At 63.4% G+C, this 1,661-nt stretch overlaps 1 protein-coding gene across 1 annotated transcript in view; it reads left to right on the plus strand.

The window, feature by feature from the left end:
- LOC103214044 (probable low-specificity L-threonine aldolase 2) overlaps positions 1 to 898 on the plus strand; it is a 6,006-nt gene extending 5,108 nt beyond the window's left edge. The window contains exons 6-7 of the mRNA XM_007959840.1: positions 10 to 202; positions 636 to 898. Coding sequence (XP_007958031.1) covers positions 10 to 202; positions 636 to 898 — 456 coding nt within the window. The remainder of the gene's footprint in view (positions 1 to 9; positions 203 to 635) is intronic.
- Positions 899 to 1,661: the final 763 nt, after the last annotated feature.

Raw genomic sequence — 1,661 nt, forward strand, 5'->3', positions numbered from 1 at the left:
TCCTCCCAGGGCCTGGGGGCTCCAGTGGGGGCTCTGGTTGAGGGACCAAAGGATTTCATGGAAAAAGCCTGGCGTCTCCGGAAGGCCCTGGGCGGCGGGATGCGTCAGGCGGGGGTGCTGGCCGCTGCCGCCCTGGTGGGTTTGTCGGATGCTGAGGAGGTGTTGCTGCAGGACCACCGGAACGCCCAGAGATTCGCCAGAGGTGCCTGGGCCGGGGCCCGGCTGCCCTCTGCTGCCGCGGCCTGGGCCTCAGCCCCCAGCAGCTCCACACCCTGCAGCCGCTAGGACGCTGGAGGCTGGCCGCCGAGCCAGGGTGGGATGCACTGTTTGCGAGCTTAGCACCTGCCGGCAAAAGTGACCACCACGAGATGCCAGAACTGGCTGAGGGTGGCCTCTAGCTGGGGCCTTCCCAGCCACTGAGTCCTCAGCACACCCCCTGAGGTCCCCACTTCACAGAGGAGGAAACTGGGACCCAGAAAGGTTAAGCCACCCGTCCAAGGTCACACAGCTAAGACATAGCACAGCATGACTCCAGGGGCCTCAGGCGGCCCCTCTGCCTTCCCTGGGGTCAGACTGGGGTGGGGGGCAGGTGTGGACCCCGGGCAGGCTCCGCTCACTGCAGGACCTGCGTCTAGGACTCCAGGAGCTGGCCTCCCCCGTCTGCTCCGTGGACCCCAGCACTGTGGAGACCAACGTGGTGATGGTGCAGGAGGCTGGGCTGCTGCCGGAGGAACAGTGCCGGCGTCTGCAGGCCGCGAGCGCGGACGAGGCTGCGCAGACGGGCCGGGTGGTTCGCGCGCTGCTCTTCCTCTGGACGGAGTGCTCCGTGCGCGCCGTGTGGCACCGCGATGTCTCCGCCCAGGACACCGAGCTGGTGCTGAGGCAGCTGGGGCTCTGAGGACGGGGTGCCCGGGGACACTGCCCTGGAGGGGAGAGGGGGGAGGGGAAGTGTCCCAAGGGAGAGGCAGTCAAACAACACGGCTATCTGCCTGTCTCCCATCAGACCCCTCGTCTCCCGTGCCAGTTGGGCTCAAACCTTCCGCAGTTAGGTCTGACCACGGAGAGCCTTCTGGTGCCAGTGGAGTGGCTGCATTGGTCCTCAGGTACCACACCTGGGGGAGGAGGGGACCTTAAAACAGCAGCAGAAACAAAGGGGTCAGTGAGTGTGGAACAGTGAAGTGCTCAACCAGGAGCCAAAGGGCTGGCAGTTTGGAGCCCCATGAGTGCCCAGGAAAGAGACCTGGCAGTCTGTGCCCAGGAAGGCCCAGGCCTTGGAGACCCTGGGGAGCAGTTCTCTGCACCCATGGGGTTGTCGTGAGTCAGAACTGAGTCAGCCGCACAGCAAAACCCAACCACATAAAATGAAGACCAACAAATTCAGTCTCACGGGTCTGGAGGGTGGGACTCCAAGATCAGGGTGTGGGCCATGTTGACTCCTTAGAGGGAGAATCTATTCCGTGAAGATGGGGCAGTCTACTTCCGTAGTGATACTGCCTCGGAAACCCAAGGAGGGGTCGCTATGAGTCGGGTCTGACTCGACGGCACACAACAACAACAACAACAAACCCCTGGCTGCAGCTGAAGGCTGGCAGTCCTTGGCGTTCCTCGGCTTATAGCTGTATCACTCCATCTCCGCCTCCGTCATCACATCCCCATCCCTG

The sequence above is a fragment of the Orycteropus afer genome, unplaced genomic scaffold, assembly GCF_000298275.1.
Source record: "Orycteropus afer afer isolate SDZICR_OR568_19922 unplaced genomic scaffold, OryAfe1.0 scaffold00018, whole genome shotgun sequence".
Classification (NCBI taxonomy): domain Eukaryota; kingdom Metazoa; phylum Chordata; class Mammalia; order Tubulidentata; family Orycteropodidae; genus Orycteropus; species Orycteropus afer.